This window comes from Clavelina lepadiformis, chromosome 6, assembly GCF_947623445.1.
Source record: "Clavelina lepadiformis chromosome 6, kaClaLepa1.1, whole genome shotgun sequence".
NCBI classification, from domain to species: domain Eukaryota; kingdom Metazoa; phylum Chordata; class Ascidiacea; order Aplousobranchia; family Clavelinidae; genus Clavelina; species Clavelina lepadiformis.
This window is the reverse complement of record NC_135245.1, coordinates 20,151,200-20,176,448: the sequence shown is the minus strand read 5'-3', so window position 1 is coordinate 20,176,448 and position 25,249 is coordinate 20,151,200. Positions and strand designations below refer to the sequence as shown.

General features: G+C 38.9%; 3 protein-coding genes and 1 pseudogene across 7 annotated transcripts; 2 read left to right on the top strand and 2 right to left on the bottom strand.

The window, feature by feature from the left end:
- Nucleotides 1-73: 73 nt before the first annotated feature.
- LOC143462084 (trypsin-like) lies at nucleotides 74-1,988 on the bottom strand. The gene is made up of 6 exons (XM_076960122.1): nucleotides 1,841-1,988; nucleotides 1,628-1,778; nucleotides 1,302-1,449; nucleotides 1,111-1,228; nucleotides 521-663; nucleotides 74-378 (listed from the first exon to the last, which is right to left on the bottom strand). The coding sequence occupies exons 1-6, from the start codon at nucleotides 1,899-1,901 to the stop codon at nucleotides 229-231; spliced, it is 771 nt and encodes a 256-aa protein (XP_076816237.1). The 5' UTR covers nucleotides 1,902-1,988; the 3' UTR covers nucleotides 74-228.
- Nucleotides 1,973-20,496, bottom strand: LOC143462081 (5'-3' DNA helicase ZGRF1-like). Of its 4 annotated transcripts, XM_076960116.1 has the most exons (28): nucleotides 20,348-20,496; nucleotides 20,041-20,181; nucleotides 19,798-19,905; nucleotides 19,542-19,670; nucleotides 19,164-19,237; nucleotides 18,964-19,072; nucleotides 18,351-18,463; nucleotides 13,278-13,374; nucleotides 12,619-12,754; nucleotides 12,256-12,413; nucleotides 12,055-12,180; nucleotides 11,678-11,835; nucleotides 7,323-7,347; nucleotides 7,059-7,140; nucleotides 6,799-6,939; nucleotides 6,573-6,704; nucleotides 6,344-6,447; nucleotides 5,925-6,051; nucleotides 5,207-5,385; nucleotides 4,656-4,799; nucleotides 4,487-4,527; nucleotides 4,239-4,365; nucleotides 3,856-4,010; nucleotides 3,607-3,785; nucleotides 3,204-3,375; nucleotides 3,005-3,130; nucleotides 2,571-2,717; nucleotides 1,973-2,422 (listed from the first exon to the last, which is right to left on the bottom strand). In XM_076960116.1, exons 1-28 carry the CDS (start codon nucleotides 20,363-20,365, stop codon nucleotides 2,056-2,058), a joined length of 3,615 nt encoding a protein of 1,204 aa, XP_076816231.1. In that variant the 5' UTR covers nucleotides 20,366-20,496; the 3' UTR covers nucleotides 1,973-2,055. The 4 variants fall into 4 exon arrangements, 3 of the variants coding, with proteins under 3 accessions (XP_076816231.1, XP_076816234.1, XP_076816233.1); XM_076960119.1 differs by lacking the exons at nucleotides 1,973-2,422; nucleotides 2,571-2,717; nucleotides 3,005-3,130 and having other exon boundaries at nucleotides 3,232-3,375; nucleotides 3,582-3,785; XR_013118139.1 differs by lacking the exons at nucleotides 1,973-2,422; nucleotides 2,571-2,717; nucleotides 3,005-3,130; ... (16 more) ...; nucleotides 12,619-12,754; nucleotides 13,278-13,374 and adding exons at nucleotides 14,503-14,878; nucleotides 14,950-18,135.
- LOC143462082 (uncharacterized) lies at nucleotides 8,182-11,717 on the top strand. The gene is made up of 3 exons (XM_076960120.1): nucleotides 8,182-11,285; nucleotides 11,370-11,454; nucleotides 11,530-11,717. The coding sequence occupies exon 1, from the start codon at nucleotides 8,255-8,257 to the stop codon at nucleotides 11,282-11,284; it is 3,030 nt and encodes a 1,009-aa protein (XP_076816235.1). The 5' UTR covers nucleotides 8,182-8,254; the 3' UTR covers nucleotide 11,285; nucleotides 11,370-11,454; nucleotides 11,530-11,717.
- A 763-nt stretch (nucleotides 20,497-21,259) lies between the features above and the next one.
- LOC143463512 (4-galactosyl-N-acetylglucosaminide 3-alpha-L-fucosyltransferase FUT6-like) lies at nucleotides 21,260-24,159 on the top strand (annotated as a pseudogene). Its single transcript, XR_013118322.1, has 4 exons — nucleotides 21,260-21,878; nucleotides 22,095-22,358; nucleotides 22,570-22,804; nucleotides 22,970-24,159. The product of XR_013118322.1 is annotated as a 4-galactosyl-N-acetylglucosaminide 3-alpha-L-fucosyltransferase FUT6-like (transcript).
- Nucleotides 24,160-25,249: the final 1,090 nt, after the last annotated feature.

The window sequence follows — 25,249 nt, the reverse complement described above, 5'->3', positions numbered from 1 at the left end:
TTTAAAATGGTAGTCGCGCTGGAAATGTGAATATCTTTTCGTTTGCTAGTTTTGACAGGTCGCCGCCACCCACTGCTTCCAACAGAGTTAATATTTAACCTGCGAGATTCTTGACAGAAACACCATGAATTTAGATAGTTATGTCGGGGCAGCCCCTTTCCAAGCCCCAACACTGTTCACCTTGAACCTCGCTTGAAAGTCAAAATTATCATAACAACGTAAAGAAGTTCAATTTGTGGACACGACGGCGTGAATCCAATCTACGAAGTAGGAGACTTTGATGTAAATCCCCGGAAAATTGGGGTAAGCGCACCCATAACCCCACGATACTACCCCTGTTAGGGTTCCGTCGCATGTTGCTGGGCCACCAGAGTCACCCTGAAGTTATAAAGCCTTGGGTTAGCGTTGGTTGACTAATTTACCCTGTTACCAGATTGTTAAGTTACGTAATAACGGCCATTTGTGTCATGTCATAAAGCAATAATAACTTGTCCTTATCACGCGATTAAAAATAACTTACGTCACAGGCGTCTGTACCGCCATCCAAGGACCCAATACAAAACATGTTTTCTGTGACCTGCCCGTTGTAGGAAGTGACGTCATTACACGATGACGTGGCGAGGACAGGCATGTGCACGCAGTGAAGCGTGGAAGGATAGACATCTGAAAATGACAAGGCTCATTTATGTTTGCGTGTTGTTAATTTTCAACTGATACAACGAAATGTCGGCCACGTGTTCCGTGCTTGTCAGTTTAAATATATAAGAGCCGAGGCATGAATGCTAGATAGGGGAATCTGCAGCTATACCCGCGCAAAAGGCAGCAGCAGAGCAGAGATTAGATCTGTCAATAACTCCAACATTTTTGGATATTTTTACGAGCTTGGTTTGAACGTTGGAAATAAACAGAACTGAAGGTATTGCCAAATATTATTAATCAAGATTTTTATTTCTGAGATTATAGCAAGGTCGGCATTGATGCAGAAGCCACTGTGTAGATGACGTAATCCTTTAAAAAGCAAGCTCATGCTGGAATGTGAAGGTGGAATATCACCGTCCAGTGGGATTTGAATAAGGTTGCACAAGCGCGTCACTATGACAAGTCACTTACTTCCCGCTGCTTGAACGTTGCCCCAACCACAAACCGAGCAAGTTTCACCCACTGCTGGTTCGACGTAGGGTGGCGGTAGAGGGACAGTTTGCACGTAGGCGTTTAACACAGCAGATTCCTGGAAAATTTGAAACTCCAATGACTTAGAATCTAAGTCTTAGATCGTACTGAGGTTTGTATCTGGAACTTACCGATAGTTTAATAAGCATGACGTCATTATCTTTCGTCACAGCGTTGTAGCGCGGATGGGGGATCACAAAACATGGCTGCAAGACCTGTTCGGTGACGTCATCGTGACTGAGGTCATGGTCGCCAAGTACGACGGAGAAGTAAGCGGCTCTGCGGGGAATCCCAGATGATGTGATGAACAAATAAAACTAGGATGACGATAACACAGCAATGACGTAATCCTGATTAACTCAACATCGCATCTTAGCTGTGCAGTTCTGCTCATGTTTAACTCAGCGCATTATTCACCAACTTAAATCCTCCCGCTGCAACAAGTCAAGTGACTTACGGTTTATAGCAATGTGCGGCCGACAGGACCCACTCGCTTTCTATCAAGGACCCACCGCAGAAGAAGGTGGGGCCGTCCAAGTGAGCAATGTGGGGCACAGAGTGGGGTACGGCGGGTATTCCCCCAATCACACGGTCTTCCGCCGTCGAAACTGCAAATAGAGTCCGACATGAAGCCACATATCGACTAAAACTGAAGCCAATCTGAACTCACCTCCAATGAGGAAAATAACCAGCACTAGTTCGCTCAGTCTCATCTCGAACAATTTGGCCATTGTGACGACACAAGCGTTCGCATCCAGACGAGGTAAACATTAGAATGACGTCACGCATGGGAACAGACAGGTGCAAGTGGAAGGGTTTATTAAAATAAATATCAAACGAGAACACAAACACAACAAGTTGTAGAAATAGAAATCGAACGTAGGTTTAAATTTCCAACATTTCTTGCGACAAATCGCTTTCACTTAAAACAAAAATACTTCCTTTCCGTCTATGACGTAATAATGGAATATCGTCATTGTCAGAAGCAGACGATATTTCGACGTCACGAAGCTCACTTTTCATACTACTTTTGACGTCATCATGTTCACTAAATGACGTCTGATTTAAATTGTCGTTTTCATGACATAATTCTTTTTTTTCAAAGTTTTCATCTGATTGGTCAGAGTCCTCATCTAACCCCTCTTGACGTAACAATGGGTCGACGTCATCCAAGCCGAAGTTCGTCGCACGAAAGGGGATTTCCTTTTCCACGTCATTTCCGGTTCTAGCGACATTATTCGCAAAAAATTTCCTTCGAAGTAGAAAACAAAAACTTGCTCAATAAAAGTCAAAAGTAACAACACAGACCCCTAGATAGTTACGTAATAAAGACTAGTATCACCATAATAAATAAACAAGAATAAAAATATCAATTCGTTAATTTGTATCATTTCTCAAACCGGAAGTGAAAGGAACTTTGAATGACGCCGATACGACGTTTCGCTTCACAGATCACACGACTCCACTTTTCATTGGTCGACAAATGTCTCATGTTAGCAACGATAATCACATGATTTCGCGCACGAGTGAGCAAACCAATCAGGTCCCTGCAACAGACATCGGCATCTTTTAAGGGATTCATTAAAAGTAGGCGGCAAATCGCGTTGTACAATATTAGTTAGGTGCTGAGTTCAATGTCAAGTTGAGTTTATCGCATGCTCTGGAATCAAACAAATATTCATTCGAGAAAATTCAAAAGCGTAATACATAACACACATCTACGTCACAATATCAATTGTATATTCTTCTACATAATATTAATCGTATTTCACAGTTCGCGTTCATTATATTTACTTAACTATATACGTTCGAATAATTTCACACAGAGGCGCACCTGTCGCTTTGACCTTGGCTTCCACAGGTGCGTGCGTTCGAATAAATCACCACATCCTTCTCCCCGTGCTTGTTCTTATCCCATGACGTCACCTTGACGCAATTCACCTCGTCTACGTCATAGAAACTAAAACATACCACGTCATATATCCATGGCAAAAAGCACGATATTAATTGGGGAAAATCAGCGTCAACATTACTTGATTTCTTCAAAAGCTGACGTCACTTCTTTAACTTGTGCGTCATACGTTGTCATGACAGCGATTCCAGCTCCAGGCACACCGCGACTAAGCAATAATGTGATGAGGTCAGCAATGAATTTTGCCTCTTCTGTGTTGGAATAATCGTCAGATTGCGTCATCACCTCAACACCTGCGCGCCGGAATAAACAAAAAACGTCACTTCCGGTAAGCCGCTGTAGAATTTTGAACACTTCTAACTTAACTCATGCAGCGTCGGGCTTAACCGTCTAGATTTGAATGAGATTGGTCTTCAGATTATTTAAAGATATTTCTTATTTAGACGCCCGAATTTCAGTCAGGCTTATTACGTAATTGGCGGCTTCTACGTAAGCGCACCCAACAACGTGAGGGGTTTCTACACCTGGTACGTCATAGAAGCATAAATTGGGCAACCCCTCCACCAGCCTAGACCTCTCCTCCCCACAAACCCCATCCCTCATCTTTCCATTGTAAAACACCGCGTTCATAAGTGACGTGACGCTCGGATGAAAACGGTATTGTGACGTCAGGATGATCGCCTCGTTTCCAGCGAGTTCCAACCTGAAAAAATGCTGATGGCAAACTTGTGGTTTTAACGTCACAAAATTGCATATGACGTCAGACCACTTACCTGTTAAATAGAGAGTTTCCAAATGGATTTTGATTGGACAAGGACTGCGTCGATAAGCTGTCGCCAGCCAATAGGAGCTTTTCACATCCAAAATGAGCCAATGGCAGAAGAGCGAGTGGTTCCGGAACATCATGGGCGTTATCCATGACAACAATCTAATGATGGGCGAAAAATATCACATCATAATATGTGATATGACACTCGTGATGCGTCTCACGATATCATAAATGATTTCATGATGATTTGTTTGTGCGTATTTATTAGGAATACGATAAAAGTCACTTACAGGTAAAATCGTTACATATTTTAATTTCTGTTGTCAATGCAATTTATAATATATTGTAAAACACACTGCAAGAGCAGAATCTACTTAGAAATCTTACCGGGAATTTATAATATCCGATGGATGGCAACAAAGAGTCCTGACAGGTTGTCGCGACGACAAACGCATTGTGTAATAATCGTTTGGTGGCGCCAGACTCAACCAACTTTAAACTCTTCTGGATATAACTGAACAAAAGCGAAAGATTATTCACACCAATTGTCAAAGACCTGCAAACGCTATTCATGGTAAAAACCAGCGAAATTAACAAAATGCGTATTAATAAACCGGTCTAAAATAACCACTCACTGGCGCTCTGCGCTGCACTTGTCGCAACGGCGATGCAGCTCCTGAAAAAATAGGGCATAATGATGACGTCATAATGCAACAATGTCACGTTGACATTTACTATAAAAATGTGGTACAGAAAGCATACCACGAAGAACCGTTAGTAATGGCGTTAGAAATTTTTTCTCACCTTTAGAATTTTTGAGTGTTCCTCCGATCCTCCACTTCGAGGGACACTGTATGGCAAAAGTTTTGCTGCTACTTCGAGCAGATTCCCCACTCTGGCAAATTCTTGAAATCCGACGTGGAGCAGGAATTGCAGCAAAGAGTCAATCTAAATTCGATAAAATCAGCAGGTCACAGGAAAGAGTCAGTTCAAGCAGTAAAAGTCAATTACTGTATATATCACGAATTGATGGCTAAGATGGTGTTTGTAGTCGGCCTGGCAATAGTCAAGGGTAGAACCATAAACTCCAACAGTATAACAAGAGCAAAAACAGAAAATGGAAGCACCTCAAAAACTTTTATTTATAAACCAGAGCATTCACACAAGCTTGAACTCGCTTAATCTGGTGCAAAGATGGCAAAACCACTAAGAAACATTCTGCTTTTACTTTGGTTAATTAAGGAAACACGATTAAAGATGAACAATTTATTCCATTGAACTTGGAATGATCGCAACGTTTGTATTGGTTACTCTAACATTAAGAGTAACTTTGATATTTTTATGATTCAACTTACAGTTGAGTTTGACGTTGAGCAAACCAACACCTTCCATCTAGCCACGCTCTTCCTTCTGTGACCAACAGAATTCGATTCTTCACATTCCGCTGCAATCTGATTGGCTGCTTTTTCTCGAAGTTGATGAATAAAAACAATGAAGATTGCGAGAAGGAAAGTTTTGCCTGATGCCGCCACACCTTGAAATAAAAAGTCATAGATATTTTTACGATACTAGGCTATTAGCAAAAAAATCATTAAATAAATTTTGTGGTTATGTTATGTTTTTCCATGTGAACTTCTTTAATAACAATGCCTAGGGCATATTTTAAGTCACTAACGTAACTAAGACAATGAATGATTCAAGGGCAGAAACTCAGAAAAAATGTCAGATTACCATACAAAAAGCGTTTTCCTATACCTACTAATGTACCAAAAGGTGACAGCTCACCAGTATTGCAGAGCAGCACTATACTGACTCGACAATGGCAGTTCATGTGATACAACTAGACAGGGTTTAAGCCAGGATTATCTTAATTTCATTTAAAGCCGACTTTAAGCATTCAACTTTTAACCTTATTTTCTAATTTAAGCACCATACATCCAGATTGCAAATATCGGTGGATAAATGGCTCATTTATAAATCAGTAACATTGATGAGTTCAGCGATTAGAAATGAATTTTATTCCCTTTTAACCTCATGTCCGCTAAGATCTTCACAACAAATTCACAAAGTTACCGTTGATGAGCAGGACTGGACAAGTTGTCTTCCCCTTATCTTTAAGAATATCAACAAAATTATAGAATGCGGCAGACTGTTCATCGTTGAGTTTGTACTTTTCGATGTAATCACTTGCTAGTGAAAGCTGAAAGATATAACAAACAAAACAAACATGAAGTTATTGCAAGGTGTTACATCAGCAGGTTTTTTTTTAAGGTTTGGTTTGGGTGACCGCTAAGTACTTTTAAGAGACTGCAAGTGTTTCATTTAAATACCAAAAAATAGCCTGTAGTTGCAAGTCCAAATTTTGGGAAACCGCTGGAGAAATTTGGGGGACCGTTTCGGTCCCCCAAAACACCTTAAAAAAAACACTGTACATCAGGTTAATGTATCATCAAAAAATAATAAACGGCAAGTTTATTGTTATGTCATAGTACCATGTCGTTGTATTCGAGTGGAATTTCAATGACAGATTTGCGGTAAGCTGGTTTTAATGTGTCAGACCTCTTCTGGGTGTACATGGTAGACAAGTTCAAACCAGCTGAGAAGCAAAAATATTTTAACCATCCAGTCATACCAATTCATTGGTTTTCACTTTAAATATACTAAAATATACTTTTATAAAAATTTTGCAAAAAAAACTGAAAAGTTTTTTTCAAAAATTACCAGGAAATTTTGTTGGATTGTTTCCATTCAGCAGATACGGAAGCAAAATCATGTGAGGTACTTTTTTCTGCAAGTTCTGCAAGGAAAGAAATTCCTTTGATGTCTTTCCAACAAAGATCGCATGAACTGCATCTGAGGTTGTGACAAAATAAATCAAGTTAATATGTTTTGACAACCATTTGCAAATATTTCTCATGATAAAGTCTTGTGCCCTTCTAAGAGTTACCTTCATCATTCAGCTCAACGTGTGATGACAAAGGCTGCACAATCAGTTCATGTGAAGATGATATCGTATTCGATACGACTTTCAGCACAAAAGTAGAAACATTGGTGAAGTCAAATGTCTTTGAAACAACCCACAAAGAATCTGGGTTAATCAGAAAAACATATAAGAAATGATACCGACAAGCTCAGTAAGTGAGTATTTTATGAAATCGAAAATGTTCTTTGTTTTATAAATAACAATTTCAAACATAGCTACCTCACCTTTGATTTGCATTAGTGATTTGTCTGTTCGACTTAATTTTAAAACCATTTGCTTTCTGGCATCACCAAGTGTTGGTTTGTCCTGCGCATAAACATAAGAAGAAGGGTCAAAGGTCAAAGTATTATTAGACTTAACAGAAGAAATAATTAAGCCTTTTGTTTATGTAGATATAGTTTAGCAGAAAAAATTTTGTTACCGCCATAATTTTCTAAAATAAACTCAATGTAAAAGTAAAAAGTAACCAAAGTTTGAAATTTCTTCACCTTGTCCTTTATGTTGGGAAGTTTGCTAGAAAAAAATTAATACTAATCACCAATTTATTATTATTATTCCATCACATTTATGTTGTAAAACCTAAAATCTTTGCAAATGGCGACTAATTTTCATATTAAAAGCAAATAAATTTTTATCAACAGAATCATACTTTCGATAACATTCATATTTAGAAAGTGTGACAAACAATTCAATGATTTAGTGAAAAATCTATTGTTGTTTTAGTTTTTTGAAAACTTCATCCATAAACGTCCAACTAAACACAATAGAAAAGCATACGACAGAAGGTTGACTGACGATGTGTGAAGTAGCAGAAGGAAGCACTTGAAAGCCACAAAGTGGATGGCTGGGATCATATCGGCTCTTACAAGAAGCTAATTGCTCATATTGATACAATTAAAGGACTTTACATGTCAATAAATAAAAATGACGTAAGGATCAGCTTTAAGCAAGTAAGCTATCAAGACGATCGAGCAGATATAGAATTGAACACAGGTCACAAGCTCAGTCACAGGAACTAAAAACGTGCTATTTTTACGATTTTTAGAACAATAATCTTTCAGTGCTAGCAGACGTTAACTGTTTCACTGCAATGGAACTAGACAGTTATCTGATACGACATTTGCACCAAAACTCAATAAAAAACCCGGAGATTCCCAGAAAAATTTTGAAAAAACAGTGGCCTGTTGAGAAAAAGCCAGTCATTAAATTGAAAAACAAATACCAGAACAATTACATGTTGGTCAGGCAGCCACCTCCACTAGTTGTGGCCCGAAAGCTTCCCTGGGGTAGAAAGAGAAATCATTGTTGTAAAAAAAGTGAAGCGAAGAAACAAGAGACGGTTTGTGATGTCACAATCAAGAAATACACAACGGATTTGATACACAGAAGTAACGATGCGGAAAGCACACGAGTGAAGAAAATGCATAATAAAGAAATTAACCAAATTAAAATGCAAACATTTTCTAAAGATGTTAAGAAGCAAATAAAAGCAGCCTGGCCGAAATGGCCGAAAGAAAATTCTGAAATGATTTCCCTTATGTGGAATAAACGAAAATCCAAAGAATGCAGCATAAAAGCACCAGCAAAAATTAAGCCAATGTTTAAAGAAAATCCTGACAACTTTGACATAAGTTCAAACAATGAGTTAATGGATTGGACGATTGACATGACGTCAGCGGCAACAACTCCAAGCGTTTTTACCAAAGAAAGTTCAATGGAAACACTTTGCAGAAACAATGAAATAGTCGGCCTTGCATCAAGTGCAGACTATTTGGAGCTAGATGAAAGCCTTAACAGCCTTGAGCAAACAAACAAGAGTCGTTTGTCTGGACGTGCATCTCAAACAAGTTCTGGCAACATGTTGGATTCTTTCGTAGTAAGTGGAGAGACATTTATTTCTGAAGATAATTTAAACGACGATGAAACACAGTGGAGTTTTGTGTCGCAGTCTCACCTGCATAGTCAGTCTGACTGCATGACACCAACGTTTGATGAACACCAAACAAGTGGAAGTTCATTGGATAGCGAGGATAATGATTTGTCTTATGTTACATGTGCAAGAAACGTCCAAAAACTTCAAAATGGATACATAGCCACAGACCATTGCAACATCCAGGCAAATATGGAAGCGGCTGTTTCTTGTATCCAAAACAATGAGATTGGTGACCACACACCTGGAAGTGTAGCAAGAGAGTTGAAGATGACAGATGTTAACGAGAGAAACACTCAAGTGGATAATATCCTGAAAACTCACAGCTATATCTTAAGTGGCGCCAATGACGCATATCCCGGCGATAACAATAGCATTCATAGGCATTTGTCAGAATCAGACAATGACAATAGTGACGTAGTTAATTCTCGGCCAGATATTGAAAAAAATAGCAACATAACTTTTAAAGTTTCGACAAAGAGCGACGTCCATTCACATTCCCGGTTAAAGTTAGATGTGACGAAGAAATCATTCGCAGATGTTGTTGCTGTAAATTGTCTTACAACTTCAGATACAGACAAGAAAATTAAAGTTTCTGAGAAAAGAGGGGAAAATAAAAGTGAAACTCCAACAATTTTAAACTCAGAATGTGCCAAGTTGACAGCAACAGAAGACAAGAACACAGAGATCGATGACATCGATTCTAACCCAACTTCGCAAACCGACTGCACTACCAACACAAGCATCAACTTAGCAGTCAAAATTGCAGAGCACAGCTTTGAGCAACACGAAGCAAAACACGGCCGAGATACAAGTTGTCATATGAACCTGCAGGATACACTCAGGGGTCTGCCAGACACTACACCTGTGATGGAAAGAAACAGACAAAAGATAACAGACATGGAGGATTTGCATTGCAGCGTTATGCCACACCAGATACCTAGCACACCGAGCAGCTCTGCTGGCAGAAGAGTTAAACCAAAGAAATCTGGAATCCGAAGATTATTATCTCGGCAAAACACAGCATCAGCCAAGTCCGACAACAGTGACAACAAAATTAAAAGTGGCAAAGACGGTGATAAGAAGCGTGGCTTGCAACTGCTGTTTGATAAACCGTACAAAGCAACATTGCTGAGAAAGGAGGTCAATATAGGTCGTAGAGTGCACATGGAACGCAAAGAGAGAGAAGATACGCTAGGAGTTCCTTGTATTGTGCCAATAAACAAAAACGGTCAAACTCAACAAAAGGCATTTCAGAGGCCTTCATCAAAAGACTCCACAGTGAGTTACAGTAAACCACGACCAATACGCCCTCGTAGAAGCTCAATTCTTGAATTTCTTCAGAGCAAATTTCTGTGGGAAAGAAATCCTTCAACAAAACCAAAAGAAGAAATGCAAAACGAGGCGTGCACAAAACTGCAAACAGATTGCAACTTAAAACTTTGTCAGAATGGCTGTGATGAACTCGAAGATTTTGAAACTTACGAAAACTTTGGGCTCTTGTCGGAGAAAAAACCACTCCACGAAAAATACACCTGCAGGTTGGGTGCACCAGCTACTGGTCAGCCACAAACTTCAACCAACACCAAGAACTGCAAAGAAAGTTCATTTTATGCAACCAACCAGATAAACGTTACACAAAGAAAACAAAGACGAAACAACACTGCATCTCCAATTCCTGACACCGATGCTTATAACACACTTGATCGATCGCCTCTCAAGCGTAGAATCGAAGAACTTCAAGCTTTACAGGGTTTGAAGCAGAAAGTGAAACCAATTTTGCTGAATAAGATTGAACTCAATACTTCGGATTATGAAGGAGAAATATCCGATGAAAAAACTTACAAAAAGACAGTCCCAGCGATGCTCAGGTTTACCAGACGAATTGCTCCTAAGGTGAGGTTGCCTGCGTGGCAGGTCCAGCTTCAGAAAGACGCCGCCTTCGCTAAAACATCGCAGCCATTTGCTAAGGACGCAACAGCTCAGTGTAGTCCCATCTATCTCGACACCGACTGCTTTGCTTGCACCAAAAATAACTTGACAAAGTCAACATCGACATCATATAGAGCTTCACACTCGAGTCGAGTCAATTCTGCGCTAAAATTTTCGATGGAAGGTCAGATGGAATTTGACTCAACTGATGAACAGTCGGAGAATGCTCAAATTATTAAATGGTCGAACAAACTCGGAAATATGTTTGAAGTTACTTCGGAAAATGGAAAATACGGAAAAATTTCATGTTCCAAGGATTTAACGTCAATGCCAATGCAAGCTCCTTCGCAAAAATTCAACATGGAAAGAAATGGAGGGATTACAAAAAGCACACTAGATAGCAGAAAGGAGCTGACAAAACGTGCCTGGAAACGCTTAACTGACACTAAAGTTGCAAAAAGTGAAGAAAAGTCGTCAAAAATAACACTACAAGAATCCAACCAAAGACTGCAAAACAACACGATCAAAGAGAAACTGGTGGTGATTTATGCAAATGGCAGAGGAAGCAATATAGGCTTCAAGTGTTAAAGTGAGTAGAAAAATAAATGTCACCGATTGAAAAATAGTTGCAATACCTTTGAACTGGTATCTCATATTACAAGTTATGTTACAGTGACCAGGGTTTACAGAACTAAATCTCTATGCAAGTGCAAAAAGCAAGGCAGTAGGAGCACCAGCGATCACAACATACCGTTAAGGTGAGCATACTTAAACTGTTCCCAGTCAAACATATGCATTGTTTTTTCTAACAGTATTAATCTATTATTACTCAGATTCAAGTAATATCGGACCAAAATGGATTTCTGAATTAACCCTGTCACTAATGCGCCATAATGCTGCCATCATGTTACTACTATGCATATTACTTTATCATTGTTTGTGTTATCTGCTGACTTTGGTTTAATAAACACGAAAACTTACCGGCATAATTTTGAGTTGACAAATAAAAGAATTCCGTTCCTACCAAGATAACTGCAGAGTGCACGACTGTTGTTTATCCTTGTAATTTGGTTGCAACGAGTTTTATTCGGCATTGAGAGAGATTTATTAACCTGCACAGCATCAGCCCACTTGAAAAACTGCAAGTGTTGTTCGAAAACAAGAATTTTAGATTGTACCAGAAAATATGAAACTAAACCAAGAAAAGTAATAAATAAAACTGCCGAGCTCACAATGAATCAACGGAAACAAATAATTTTCAATCAATGCAGTTCGGCAGCTTGACAGTTTTATTATGACAAAAAAATTGAATTTTTATGCAGCGTTCAAATTCAATTTCCCGCCCTCATTCAACTGACCTTGCATTTGGACTTGCGCACGGCGCAAGTGAAGAACAACCTTCCCTTATTTGGTCCTTCCTTCCTGACGCGAGCCAACTTGGATGGGGCGTCGTGGTTGCACAAAGGTGGGGTGCTGGACAGCATCTACGCAGTGTTACAAGTGAAAAAATCCCTGTTGCACAAGACTAAATTTACAAGAAGTGTTACCCGAGTAACTACCTCAGCATCTTCATCACTAGGAGGGATGATGGTCAGATCAGGAGGGAGTAGGGGGTCTTCATCAGCACATCTTCCTCGCAAGTATGTGCTGATGTCAGCGTTTTTCATGGCTGTATGGAAAGATTCACTCTTGGCCCACAACAATAGGTTTAAATGCTCTGCTCAAAACAATAACAACCGATTTAAACTAAGAGAAACTTAATCACTCTTAATCACTGCTCACTGCTATAAGAAAATATCAAGAAGCCTCACATATCTACAAGGTAGTGAGTGATTGGTCCCACAAAGAATTTACTAAAACAAATACTACCACACATGAAAGAACATGGTTAAAATTACACAAAACCTTAAAAAACGACGCACCATGCACTACTTCCGTCCATGTCCTCACATATTCTTCTACAGAAGCAAATGTGCAGGACACCAGGGTTGATGTGGAAGGCTTGCCAAGCTTCAAATCATCCGAGCTTGGAAAAAACAGCTCTTTTTTAAGACGACACTGTGTGTAAAAAGTTTGTTTGATTGTTATGTTGGCTTAGTGTTCCAACATGGTTCTGTTAAGATTGCAACACAACATGTTGAAAGTGTCAATAATAAAACGTGACTTGCTATCATGGTGTGATAACAAAATCTAAACTCATGTTAGTAAGAATGCCTGTGGCGTTCACCACCCGTTTCATGCCTGGCAGCGGCAGGATACCACGTTTATTTGCCCAAAGAATTATTGTGTTTTTTCTCTTTATTCATTGTTCATAAAGACGCTCTTATGAGACGTCTCTCCGCGTCAAGTGATGCCTGTGCTTCCACACATGTTATTTATCAATGAAATAATATCAAGTTAGCCGCAGTGGTGTACCAGGAACAGCTCAACAACATATATTTTGCGAAATGCCTTTTAAACACAAGGCAGGATTGCAATGATTAGTATCGTTTTGAGTTCACGCTTAATGCTCATAAAGTGTGATTGGTGTAATCAATATGTTTATGTCTAAAACCTCAACATTATAATGAGTGCAAGGCACCTGCAGTTCCAGTTGTCTGGCCGAAGTACCAACACATTCATCGATAGCATCGACATTATTTCGAGGTTGTACACATCTTGGACTTTGCCATTTTGATCTAAACAACAATCCCATGAAAATATCGAGTGGAACAGCAACAAAAAGTTAAGTTTTATTACTAATGCAAAGAGACTTAGAAGAAAGCTGGCACTGTATCAGTACAAGCGTGCTTTCATTTTTGTACCTTTGCACACGTTTTGGATTTGCACCATTTCAGGTTTTTAAAAAGGCACCTAAGCCAGAACAAACAAGGCGCCAAGAAAAGACACCATTTTTTGATATTGCATTGGGTGTACTTGGACCAGTTCACCAGGACCACTGGACATTCTGAGGGGTTGTCGTTACAGAAAAAACCACACAAGTTAACTTGCACATCAGCAGAGAGCAAAAAATTCATTCTGCATTCAGTCTTCTAGATCAGGGTTGTCCAAACTTTTTCTCTGAGGGCCATGTGCTGAAAAGTTCACCATTGCCCACCACTCAATATGTGTGAAGATCGCAGCTTGCCTACATCGCACTAAATATCATAAAGATCATGAACAAAGGCATTGGTGGAAACTTCATTTTCTAACTGAAAATGTTAAATAATACGCAGAGAAAAATATCATCCAAAGCAATAAAAAGTCATACAAGTGTACCGACTCACTTGCCCCGAAAAATCAAGTAAAAGGTATCACAAACGCAAAGTTTACGCCGCCCAACGCAATACAAAATAAAAAGCCAAGGAAGAATTAATGTCATGAAATGCAAAATGGGCGGATAAAGGATGGCAATATTTCAACGTTCTTCGTGGGAGCAGTGATGCGAAGACATCACATGAATGCTTGTCAGTCATTCTGGTTCTCATGATATTTTGATTATATTTTAATTTTGAATTACATAACAATGAAAATTTTTGCTTTATGTACATGCCTTCATAATGTTCCTTTCGTTCTGCCATGTTTGATGTAAAACATAGCAGCACTTAACCGTTAACTGCAGTGTACATGCACTACAGGGTCTCATTACAAGTGAAATCATAAGAAACTACAGCATTGTGAAGTTCTTATGATACATAAGTTTTACGCAATATCTGCTCAATCTCAATCTCTATCGGTCACCTTACTTAGGTCATCTAACAATTGACGAATGCAAGTTAATAATTACCACTAAATGCTTGGAAAAATATTTGCACCTGAATAATGTGAAGTTGAACAGTTTCATTTAAACTATATTAAAATAAAGTTTGTTAAACTTAAACTTCCAACGTTTGTTTCATATTTCTTTATTTTTGGTACGAAGTTACGTGTGAGCTCGTTGATGGCCGTGGGCTAATAATATACAGGTGCCGGGCCGCAGTTGGTCGGTGGGCCGTAGTTTGGAGTCCGTGGCCCTGTTTTAGATGAACTCTGCATCATACTTGGCAAGGTGGGGAAAATACAATCTCATTTAATTAGTTGTTTTCCTTCAGTATCAACTTTGCTATAAAAGCACAGGCTTCTAGGTTTGTGATGATTGTGACTTCACAGCCTGGTTTGTTAAAGTGAGATCCGATGTTGATGAGCCTTATCACGACCTTCTCACTAAACATGAGATCAAACATAAGATGCACAATAGAGTTAAGCATCAGCAAAGCATCAGCTCATATGATCACCTGATGTGTAAGACTAACCACCACCTTGACCTGTATGTTCTCTTGCTGCTTTTTACAAATAATATCGATTGAACTAAGGTGGTAGGGCAACAACCCGACCCATACAAGACAATATAACTTCACTTGCACAGTTTATGTATGCAATAACATGTAACTTACAGATTTTTCTAAACATTTTCAAGTCTCTTTTAAAATGTGATTTTCAATAGATACAGATTACAAAAGTATGTGAGACAACAGCAATGTATGTGTTGAATAGTAAACAATGTTGCATACAGCAACACATTACCTTTAACCTATAATAAACTCTAATTTAATAAACAAGCAAAATGATTTGAAAAACATCAACTTCAAAAAATAAACAATAAAAACTCTGCGTGGGTAAAATAAAATAACAACATATGAAACTGCAAATAGGACGAAATTCCATCCAATCAACACTTAGCCAGAAAATTACTGCTCAGTTGCAGTTTAAATGTTTAGTAAAATACTTGGCTCTTGTCAAAAAGTGATAAATTAGATGAATATTCTGAGAATTTGTCAGTATAATGAGGTGTTTGAAGCAAGCTCTTTTCTTCAAACAAGCGAGACTGGGCAGAAGGCTCTTGAAAATGATTTCTTTGAGATTGCCTTCTCTCATTTCTGATGACATCATCGAGCCATTTCTGCCGTAACTGCTTATTCTTCGGAACGTACTGGTCGTCATTCTCGTACTTCACCCATTTCGAACTACAGTCACGAAATCCATCATCGAACTTCTCCAACTCGGAGCGAGTGATTGGAATCTGGGTGGTGGAAAAGGGACATGACATACTTTCGTGTGCGTCAACCCCGTAAACATCACCATGTATTTCATTAGCTGTAGCATCAGAGAAAAATGATAATTCAAGAGGTCTTGATGTATCCTCTTTGTACTTCTGCAAAAAATTCTCAAAAGATCTTTGCGAAGAGGAAGCTCCTGTATCATCACACAAGTAGTTTTCATCATCTCGACCATAGTTTCTGTAGAAGTCGTGTGTGTTCCCCAGGTTGTTGGTAAGGTCGCTGTGCGGACCTAAACCGGCAAGTTGGTCAGCTTCAACAGCACTGATAAATGACGACGGGTGCAAGTTGCTTGAAGTGACATCATTATACTTTCCCCACTTCGACTCAGGATTTACATCGCTTATGAAAGCTTCAAGCTTAGACATGTCACTTAGTTTTCTTGATTTTTGCCTGATGGGGCTGTCAATCATGAGACTTTCTGTTCTTGAGAAGGACAGATTGTGTTTGTCGAAATCGAGGTCAAATGACGGTGGTTTGTTAAGACCAGGAGTGAGAGTTTGTAAAGGAAAATTGTTTTTCAACACCACACCATCGCTTGTGGCAAATTGGCTGCAGATTCCTCCCATCTTTATAATTGCTTCTTCATCAGTGAGTTTGCTCTTAACTGGATCCACAACTGGCCTCATCCTCTTGTTGCTGCATACAAACTTCTTCCTAAGAGCTTCAGTTATACTTTGGTAGGTTGGGCTTGAACTTTTTGCCACTTTGCCTGGGGCAGATGGTATCGGGCTTTCAGGGTTAAAATTTCTGTCAATGGTGGTGTCAGCATGAAAACTGGTGGGCTTTGGAAGCTTTCCAAGAAAGGGATGATCATCCAATTTATTGTAAATGACTGGTTTCTCGAGATTTGGGCATCCTGCACTTTGAGTTTTGGCGAGTAGTGAATTCACTTGGCAAGTAGCTTGGTCATAAGGACGGGGTGACCCGGGTGTTATGATGGTTCCAGCGCAACTAACAGCACAGCCTGGCACAAGCTGACTTTTATTGACTGTTGTTGATTCGTTTCGTTGTCTAGTTGCACTCTTATCATGAATGGTTAAATTATTTTTCATTCCTTTGTAGCAGGTGCTATTCACATTACTTTCCCAACTCCGTAAAAGTAAAGCTTCTTCATCATTTGCATAATCATCAAACCGCGACGGCACTTTCTGGTCACATATCGATGCAATTTCACGATGTTGAGGAGTGGGATGATCCTGCAAGAAGCCAGATAAGCTCAAATCATCGCAAGAGCACTGAGAACTTCTCAGTGGTGAAAAAGTGATGCTTTCGTTCAAAGTATCAGACACCATTGCAGCTGGCTGGCAACAATCTGTGGAGAGGTGTTGGGATGAGAAAGATTCTCTCATCATAACATGTAAGTTGGAATCAATATCTCCAGCGCCTTTGAGATGAGCTTCGCTTTGATCAAAACCACAGACGATAGATGCTTTTTTTTCACTTTGTGGAAATGGAATATCGTAAAGTGTATCAGCGGGAACATGATGGCATTCATAAGGATCAGCATTCTTGCTCTCCTCCTCCTCTTGGTTTGATGATCTCAGCTCGTTGTCGTCCAAACTTAGCTCGGGGCTTCCTACAAACTGACTTGCGCCGATGTCAAAATTTGGAGGAACAAAATCGACTTTCTCGTCTGGCGAAAAACTTCCCTGTGACTCAGTGAAGTGCTGAGTGCCAAGGTAAGATTTGGTCGTTTCATCTTGGCTGCTTCCAGAGTGAGATACTGCGGCTGCTGATTTGTCATCATCATCGAGTCTGTTTAAATTGTCAATTTGATTTGTGATTTCAAACTCAAGATCTTCCTCGAAATTGAGAAACTTTGAACCGAATGAGGCATCAGTGGAGCCATTAGGTCCAGGTGTGAAGACATCCTCATCATCCATACTGGAGCAGGAAGCTTCAATCTGAGTTGTGCCAACACATGCGACAGGGACATTGTCGCAGATATATCTATCCCACTGAGTGGTGACGTTTTCATCAGAAGATATTTTGCAATTGCTGTCATGTGTGGAACTTTGAGAGTCATGTTCAACATTTACGCCAACATCACACGCAGTGGCGATGAAACCAGGCTTATCTTCTTCACCAATCAGATCAACGTCTGTTTCTCGGTTCATTTCTGCTTCTTCCACCTTGTCCAGCAAGTATTTCAGACATTCCCTTACAACAAGGTCATTGACGCATTTATTCATGTTTGACGTCATGGCACAATGAGACTCTGATCTAATCACCGGACTATCACAGGTAGATCCAGACTCAATGCTTTTCTCACACCTGCCTCTTCTAACATGACACCTCTCATTCCATTCGCTCACATTCGTCTCAGACACTTGTGCTTTCTCATAATTGTCACTGGCAGATCTACAGAATGGAGAACAACAAGTGTCACGTGATCTGGCATTACCTTGGCTTGTTTTCCACCATGTAAATCTGCTTAACGACAATTGTGAGGATTAACTTAACAACATTTGGTGTTTATGAAAATGTTCCCGCCAAGTAAACAAGGGTTTACAGAGATCAACAACAGATTTCTTGACATAAAAAAGTCTAAAACTACAGTAATGTGATAACTTTACCTGGTCTCTTGGTTGTTTTTGAACTCCACTAAATTCTTGGCAGTGGAAAACATTCCGTGATCTTCTGAAGGGAAAACCTCATTGGACGAGAGATCACTCACATTTTCACTTTCCTTAAATCAATGTAAAATCATGTTGAGGATGCAAAATCATTAGCAACGATGCAGTTTCTTAGGTGAAAAATGAGACCAACCATGTTACTTATTAACACGTCGCAACAAATACTTTCCCCTGAAGCTGGTTGTAAAACTATGTAAATTAAGTGCTGGCAACCACTATTATACCATGCATTTTCTGATTAACTGTCAACATGTAATTTCTAGACATTTTAAGGTGTAAATTAACTAGAAATTCCAATATACAACAAGCTAGATCTATAGAATAAAAGTAAGTCTCAATATTTCCACATTGACGCCAATTGCTCCGGCCGTAATCTAACAATTATGGAACTGAGTCCAAAACTCAAGTTGGAAAACAAAAACCAAAACCAAAGAGACGGAGACGGAGGAAACCAGGAGCAGTAGAAATGCATAAAACTCAATTTGGCTTCCAACGCATTGTCAAAATATTTTCTGTAATTTCTTGACATTTGTTTATAAGTTGTCTATATTACCTTATTTATCACAGGGTTGGCTACTTTTCCACTTAAAAGCTTAAGAAGATCGCCGGTGCCACGAACAGTCGATGAGCGAGAACAATCTGAGGAAGTCTTCTCTGCTGATCTGGTTTGAACAAGTTTTTGTAAGACGGCAAGATTTTAAATACAGCCATAAATAATAGTGGTACAATGATAAGCTTTATTGGACACTTAACTGTATGGTCCTAATTCCTTCACCAATTCCATCGTCTACGCTTGACCAGATACTTGGTGAGGTCATAATCTCTTTCTGAAACAAGTACGTCATAACAAAACGTTTAATTGTGCATGAAAAACAATAATAATTTCATATACCATATTCTCCTGATTGCCACATTGATGGAGTTTGAACTAACAAGAGTGAAGCAGCATTATTGATTTAATCGAGCTATTATATGATATTGACATATCACATTGATATACAGGCGCTGTGTAAAAATATTCATGCATAGGATAATGCAGTTAAGTTAGTCAAAAAAGATTGTTTAGTTGAGTGTAGTTTAGCTGCGCATGTGGAAGCAAAGCAATGCTAAGACACACCAAAATGCAATCACCTCATGGGGTTGTCTTTGTTCGACGGGAGCTACACAAACAACTTCTTTCTGACGAGGGACCGTGAATTTACGTCTAACCTGCCCAACAGTACTGGGATCTTGCACTCGCACACAAGCCGGTGAACTTAGCTGTAAGTGGTAATGTAGCTCAGATTTTAGGCCAATTACCCAGTGTTAGCTAATTTGAAAATGGGCTACCTTTGAAAAAGTAATACAAGTTGCATCACTACTGTGTTTCAAATACACAACGACATACCACAAGCTCGTCTTTTTCACATTCATCATTTTGCTCATTTTCATTCAGGACTTCCTCTTCAACTTGTATTAAATATTTATCGCATTCCAACTCATCTCCATTGGCAACCTAAAAAATAAATTTAGCTTATCAATGACCGTTCTCAGTCGTGAGGTACTGTATTTAGTATATAACATATGACAGTAAAGTATCTGTTAAATAAACTGAAGTGCATCCAGTTAAAAATACTTTTCAACTCCAAACCTTCTTTTTATTTAAGAAAACAGTTGCAAGTTGTTTGTTGGCGTCATCACCCAGAAAGCCTCGTCTTTGATCCTCCCTCAGTGTCAGAAGACCATCCTGCCAGGTTTTCCGCTTCTTTAATTTTTGATGCGTATAAAGCACCTTGAGTTTGCAGAAAATAAAATGTAAACATGAATCTAACAAAACTAAGAAAATCATCGCAAAACACTTGAATTGAATGAAACATACGATGCTAAGCCTACTGTAGCAAAATCAAGCAGAAGCAAGCACAACACATAGGCCTAGCAACGGTACATTAAACACCAACCTTAAATTTCCTCTTCATTTTTTACGGAAGATCAAATGCAGATCGTTATTTTTCATGAAACAACTACGCCTAGAAGCGCATCCTCATCTTAGTTCCGGATCATCACCAAGGAGTGAAGAACCCAACCTACAGTTTTTTGTTGTCAAACTTATCGCCTGACCTGAAAAAGTGAAAAATAGGGGAATCACCGCCTATTTTCCCGCTTGAAAAGAACAAAGTTTTATGCATAAACACCTTAAATAATACAATTGTGCTTGATTAAAGCAATTCACTGTAAAATACCTACCATAAATACGGATAACAATTGTCACAAAAATACGTAACTGGTAAAATATATTTATTTATGCGAGAAAGACACGTTACTAATGAAAGTTTTATTAAGACAGTAGAATTTGTTCACAGTTTAGAATGCTTTGTTTGGTTTTTGATAACTACATCCTCTTTGTTTGGCACAAAAAGCCAGATAAAGTTTCACCTCGACAAAATGGTAGGAGCTTGTTTCACAATAGAAACGAGTAGACATACAATACTAACCCGTTATCTTAAAATAGGCTTGGGAAATGTTTGGCAGCTTTAGCGTTTAAACCTAAACTGTGCTTCTTTTTCAGTGTTTAGCTTTGATACTTAGGCCTATAATAAGAAATGAAAGATTGAAATGATGATGCTAACGTTTTGACGTGTTTTGAAGTTCATGCGTCACAAATAGTATACGTTGTGAGCGACGTCTGGTGATCTTCTGTTCAACTGGCTCAACTGTTCACTGGCTATAGGTAGCCTACATATATAAGTTATATATGTATATATATATAGGAATCTCTAGGTTACTATCGCTATTTTAGGTGAAGTGGGAAGTTGTAAAAGTTTATACAAGGAAAGAAATAGGTTAAATGTTTGCTAATAAGATAGTAAGTATAATAAGTATAATAGTAAGATAAATTTTAGGCTATAGGCAATGTACACTCAATACCAATGTTGTGGTTAGTCGACTTGAGTCTCGGAAAGTAACTTGACGCAAGTCATTAAATCTTAGTTGTTAATTTATTGACCAACTGATTGACAGACATTTGATTTCGATGCGAACGATCGGTTAACGTACAGCCAATGGCATGACTTGATTTGACTTGCATTATACTTTAACTTGACTTGATCCAATTAGTAGTTTGACTCGACTTGACTTAATTCAATTTCCCAAATGACTTGACTCGAATCTTTAAAAAATGATTTGGTTTTAGCACTGCTCAGTACACTAAGCTACTAAGGTATAGGCCTATGACCTGTATATAACATAGGTCATCTGCATATCATATCGATTTTACTTGTATAGTCAATTTTATTTTATAAGTTGCAGCTGCAGAGGTTATTCTGCAACCGTTGTAAATACAGAAAGCAGTTAAACAGGAACTTGTATAAGCGGTAAAAGTAAGATCACATGAGTTTAGAAAATGTCTGTTAAGAAGCTCATATTAGCAGTGGTGTGCCTACATTTCTTCGTTGCTATCTATTATCTCGTGTGGCTTTTATTCAAACTTAGGTAAGATTTAAAACGTTTTCAATCAACGTGTTGTCTAACACTTTAGCCGAAAGCATGAGCGGTCGAGAGCTTTTAAACTGCAAATAAACTAATCAAAAAAAACATTGCGGCTGCGGCCAGTGGTGCAGTTACTAACAAACGTTAAAAGCGTCACATCTTTCAAGATTCCTCGATTTCAAAACTTTCCTTTTCCAAATAAACCCATTTCTGCTGCAGGCTTTCAAAGAATATCCAACTGTACAACAATTCTTCAAATATTCGGGCTTGGCAAGAAAGTAACACAATCAGATCAGTCCGCAATCGTACTTACATATTGTTCTGGGACCATCCATGGAGTGCAAAAAATGAAGGATTCCCAGAAGGTTTTGACATGGGTGGTTGCACAGCGTCTTACGACCGCAGTAAGCTTCCTGAAGCTGGCGCTGTTGTATTCCACTACTCAAACCTGGACAAAGAAACTATGCCTTGGAAACATTACAGGTGTGTAGAGAAACCCTTTGAATGATAAAAAAACATTTGTTTATAATAAAAGCAAATTAAAGCCACTTGTAATTCTGGTGCATTGACTTAGGCCTACACTTTACCATAAAGATTGGAAATGTTTGAGTTCTCACATAGACAGCATTTATACCTGAATTGCATATTATTTAAACCTTAAAACACTTAAATAGCAAAAAATTGTTATTGTCAGAGATCCCGAACAAGTCTTTGTCTTTTGGTCGCACGAAGCTCCATCTATCCTAATAGAAATGGAAGGGAGAAGTGATATGAGGCAGTTTGGCAATCACTTTATCAACTGGACAATGACACATCGAAGTGACGCGGACGTTTTTGCGCCATACGAGCAGTCAATATGCGTCAGCAAAATTATTCAACAGGGAAAGAAATGGGCGAATGAACATTTGGCAAAGAAAAAGAGAGTCGCGGTAATTAATTAGAACTCTGCTCGAGAAGATTTTGAAACAATTTTGTTTATATACCTGATATTTTGCATCAAACAACAGTCAATTGCCTAAGCTGTCCGGGAGGGGTTGGTAATTTTTTGTTGTAATTTATTAACATATTTGTAGCCTATAAATATATTCTTGTAGCTGTGGGTCGTCAGTATAACTGCGAAGGCACGCATGGTGCAAAAATGCGAAAGGATTATTCTGACGCGTTGGTGGAAGCTGGATTGCCAGTGGGTCGTTATGGAAGGTGCTTCAACAACAAGAACGTATACAACAAACTATCCGCTGATGAACTGGATACCTATAAATTCTATCTGTCGTTCGAAAACGCCCAATACTGCAAGGATTACATGACCGAAAAATTTTGGCACAATTCCATTGCTTCTGGAAGAGTTCCAGTGGTGTGGGGACCATCAAAGGAGGATGTCGAAAGACTTGCTCCTACCGGTTCCTTCATACACACCGACGACTTCAAGAGTCCAGCAGATCTTGCAAAGTATCTGCTCTACCTGGACTCGAACGACACAGCATACAGGGAGTATTTTGAATGGGTTGAATACCCAGATGAGAAGACTTTGGAACTTGCACAAACTTACGATCTGATTTTTCCGAGGCGTCTTTGCAAAATGATGCTTTCGAACCGGTCGTTTAAATCTTATCAGTCAGTGACCAATTTTTTGTATAATAATAAAAAAGAATGTGTCACCAGTGCCATGAGAATATCTTTACGCACTTTTTTTAAGGAGCACTACACTTTAATGTTATATGATCCAATTGTTAAGGCACTAGTTTGGGTTGTAGTTTGTAGTTGTGTAGTAATATTTTACCGTTGTGGCACTTGTGACCGTTATCGTTTTTAGGGAATTGTAGTTCTATATACACGCGCACGTTTTTCTTGTTCCCTGCAGTTCTTCTCCGGAGCATGCCACGATACCCGCGAATCCTTTTTCCTCGTTGACTGATGATGGTGAGTGGTACGATAGTTTGGTGACGAATAGTTGGTGCAGTCTACGTTTTAACTTTGTAGTGAAAAGATGGCTGTTTTTACCTAAGATATGCGATTAAAAGTGAATGAGACAAAAAGAGCTAAGTGACTAGCTGTGAAGCGGGAAGGTTCCTGGTAGGGAAAAAGTTGGGTTACAAGAGTACTGCATGAAGATTTGATTTGCCAACAAATACTCATTAAATTAAGTGACATCAACAAATTTGTTTATTAATTGGCACAATAAATAAAAGGTACGCGCGAATTCATAGATCCGTAATAAGCCGTGCTTAATACCTTTCAGGTTTCATATCAACTTTTGCCGATGTTTTTCAAATTAGTTCTGAAATTTTTGCTGAAAAAGAAGCCCTGGCTTGAATAAATTCAACATTGTATTTATCAAAGTTAAAAATTAAACTGGCATGAAGCCTAAGTGTTAAGAAACGATCAAAGCCATTTCAGGTGGCGTCAAACACCAAAAAATGCCATCAAATCTTTGTTTGTTTTATTATACAGTAAATTTACTAACGCATTCTAAAACACCAACCTGGAGTCATATGCAGTGAAAATTTACAAAGGCAAATATGTCGAGTATTACACGTTCCCAGTTAAGTTATTGAATGTAGTTTAGCACAAGTAATCTCAGGGTAGCTACAGCTTTGGAATTTGAAATTTTTATCACGATATTTATTTGATTAAAATGTGGTCTTGAGGCTTGATTACCGTAGAAAGCGCACCTACTAATGCTTAAGGTGACCATTTACTAGAAGCATGCCACGTATTTCGCACACACCTATGACTATACTACCTCAAGCGACTCTTCTTTAGGCGGGAATGTCAAACTGAAGCCGTGGAATTGATTGCAGATCAGTGTTAGGAATGCGCATGCCCACTCTATCAAATTATTAACGTAAAACACTCGCTTAAACACTCGCAGTGCTCGACTTGGAACTATAGCAGCGTTGTCTTATTAACAAAAGATACTCGAAGGAGCCTAACTTACCTTAATCACCGGTGATCAACAGGATTAGAAGGACATTAACTGCTGCACATAAGGCACTAAGGCGCTGGTCAAACAAATGTGTTCAAAGACACTAAGTAGTCGTCATTGATGAGAATCGGCATGAAATTGTTTTAAAAGCACTGAGCAGAATAATGGCGCGATTCTATTCAAATGAAAGAGTTTCAACGTCAGTACCAGAAACTAAAAAAGATTAAAGACAATCTTTGTCAGACAAAGAGTCTTAGCTTTGTCAATTTATGTCAATTGTAACAATTGAGTGGTAGAAAAGAGCTTGACCATATAGCTGAGTGTACGGTGCACCCAAGTAATTTAATCAACGTGATTCCATTTGTAAGGAAGAGCCGAACAGCGGCTAAGAAAGTTGGGTTGTATATAGATTTATTTGTTCTTGAAAAAAATTCCTCATTGATCTTAC